Here is a 1,223-nt window from a genome sequence, read left to right on the forward strand (position 1 = left end):
GCGAGGCAGACCTTCTCTCCCGGCAGGCGAAGGGAACGGACGGCCTCGCGAGAGAGTGGAAGTCTTCCTGAAGCGACGGGAGGGAGACGTCACCTCTGAGGAAGTCGGAGAGTGACATCTCGGCCAAATCCGGTCCGTTTGGCTCTGCCCTTGCGCTAGCCATTGCTCTGGGGAGACGCGGCGAAGGGGGACGTTGGTGTAAGAAGTGTGAGGTGAATTCCCACGTGCTGAGACGGGGGTGTCTTGATGATAAGATAAGGAGGGGGGGGGGGATTAGAGTCACTAATATATTGATTAAATGTTGTTATAAATAATAATTAATTGCTGATTTATTTGTTTTCTAATGGCTGAAAGATGTATTTCGGTGTGATTGCTTATGTCATGAATTTGATAAAGAACCAACGGCCAAGTTCATCCTCGCGCTCTTGTAAAAAAAAAAAAATCAGAATGAAGATTAATAATTATACGATTAATAAATATCTCACATTATTAAGATCTACACAAAGCCCCCCAAGACGGAGATGATAAAGCCAATAGATAAAATACACCAATAAAGAACCATCCAGCCAGTCGCTGCTCACGCCTCTGACGTCGGCCATGTTTGTTGACAGACGCTGAGGCCGGCACCTGACCCGCGAGGAAGAAAGTGTCAAATATTATCAATTAGGACCCTTTGTCGCCACGCTGAAAGGTTGGTTTTGGTCTATCCTTGTCATGTTTACGTTTGGTGTTGTTATATTTGTGTTTGGTGGGCAGCTGGAGGCTGTGTGGTTCTTCACAGTAATGAAAGTGAAATCTTAGGTGGACGTGACCATATCGTTGTATTTTTATTTGTTTGGAATAAACTGCCGCAGATAACCTTGTCTTGAGTAGAACACAGAGTACAACCTGAGTTAGAGCGTATATTTTACGCAACATATAATATAGTCGATTATCTATGGTGTCTTAGTCCATCTCTAATTTCGTATAACCTTTAGTTTTAATAAACATTGAGTTAATCTCCTGTATATTATCAATATATTGTATTAGTAATTACATCCGTAGTATTTTTTTTATGAAAGTCGATAGCATGAGAGTGCAGGCATTAGAAGTAGGTCAGTAGTTGACCTGCTTACGGATGATTCATATGGACATGTTATTTACCTCTTTTATGTCCCTTTCCGTGGGTAGGGAAGTGTATCTCGTATGTAATAGCCTTTGAACTGTTAGGAGAGAGCTGCTTG

At 42.4% G+C, this 1,223-nt stretch overlaps 2 protein-coding genes across 2 annotated transcripts in view; one reads left to right on the forward strand and one right to left on the reverse strand.

Annotated features, from left to right (window-relative positions):
• LOC119586500 overlaps positions 1–248 on the reverse strand; it is a 10,069-nt gene extending 9,821 nt beyond the window's left edge. The window contains exon 1 of the mRNA XM_037935238.1: positions 12–248. Within this exon, the coding sequence (XP_037791166.1) occupies positions 12–163 (152 nt within the window). The 5' untranslated portion in view covers positions 164–248. The remainder of the gene's footprint in view (positions 1–11) is intronic.
• A 300-nt stretch (positions 249–548) lies between these two features.
• Positions 549–1,223, forward strand: part of LOC119586498 (serrate RNA effector molecule homolog) — a gene marked incomplete in the record, with an annotated part of 17,399 nt that continues 16,724 nt past the window's right edge. Inside the window, 1 exon segment of the mRNA XM_037935237.1 lies at positions 549–691.

The sequence above is a fragment of the Penaeus monodon genome, chromosome 21 (genome assembly GCF_015228065.2).
Source record: "Penaeus monodon isolate SGIC_2016 chromosome 21, NSTDA_Pmon_1, whole genome shotgun sequence".
NCBI classification, from domain to species: Eukaryota; Metazoa; Arthropoda; class Malacostraca; order Decapoda; family Penaeidae; genus Penaeus; species Penaeus monodon.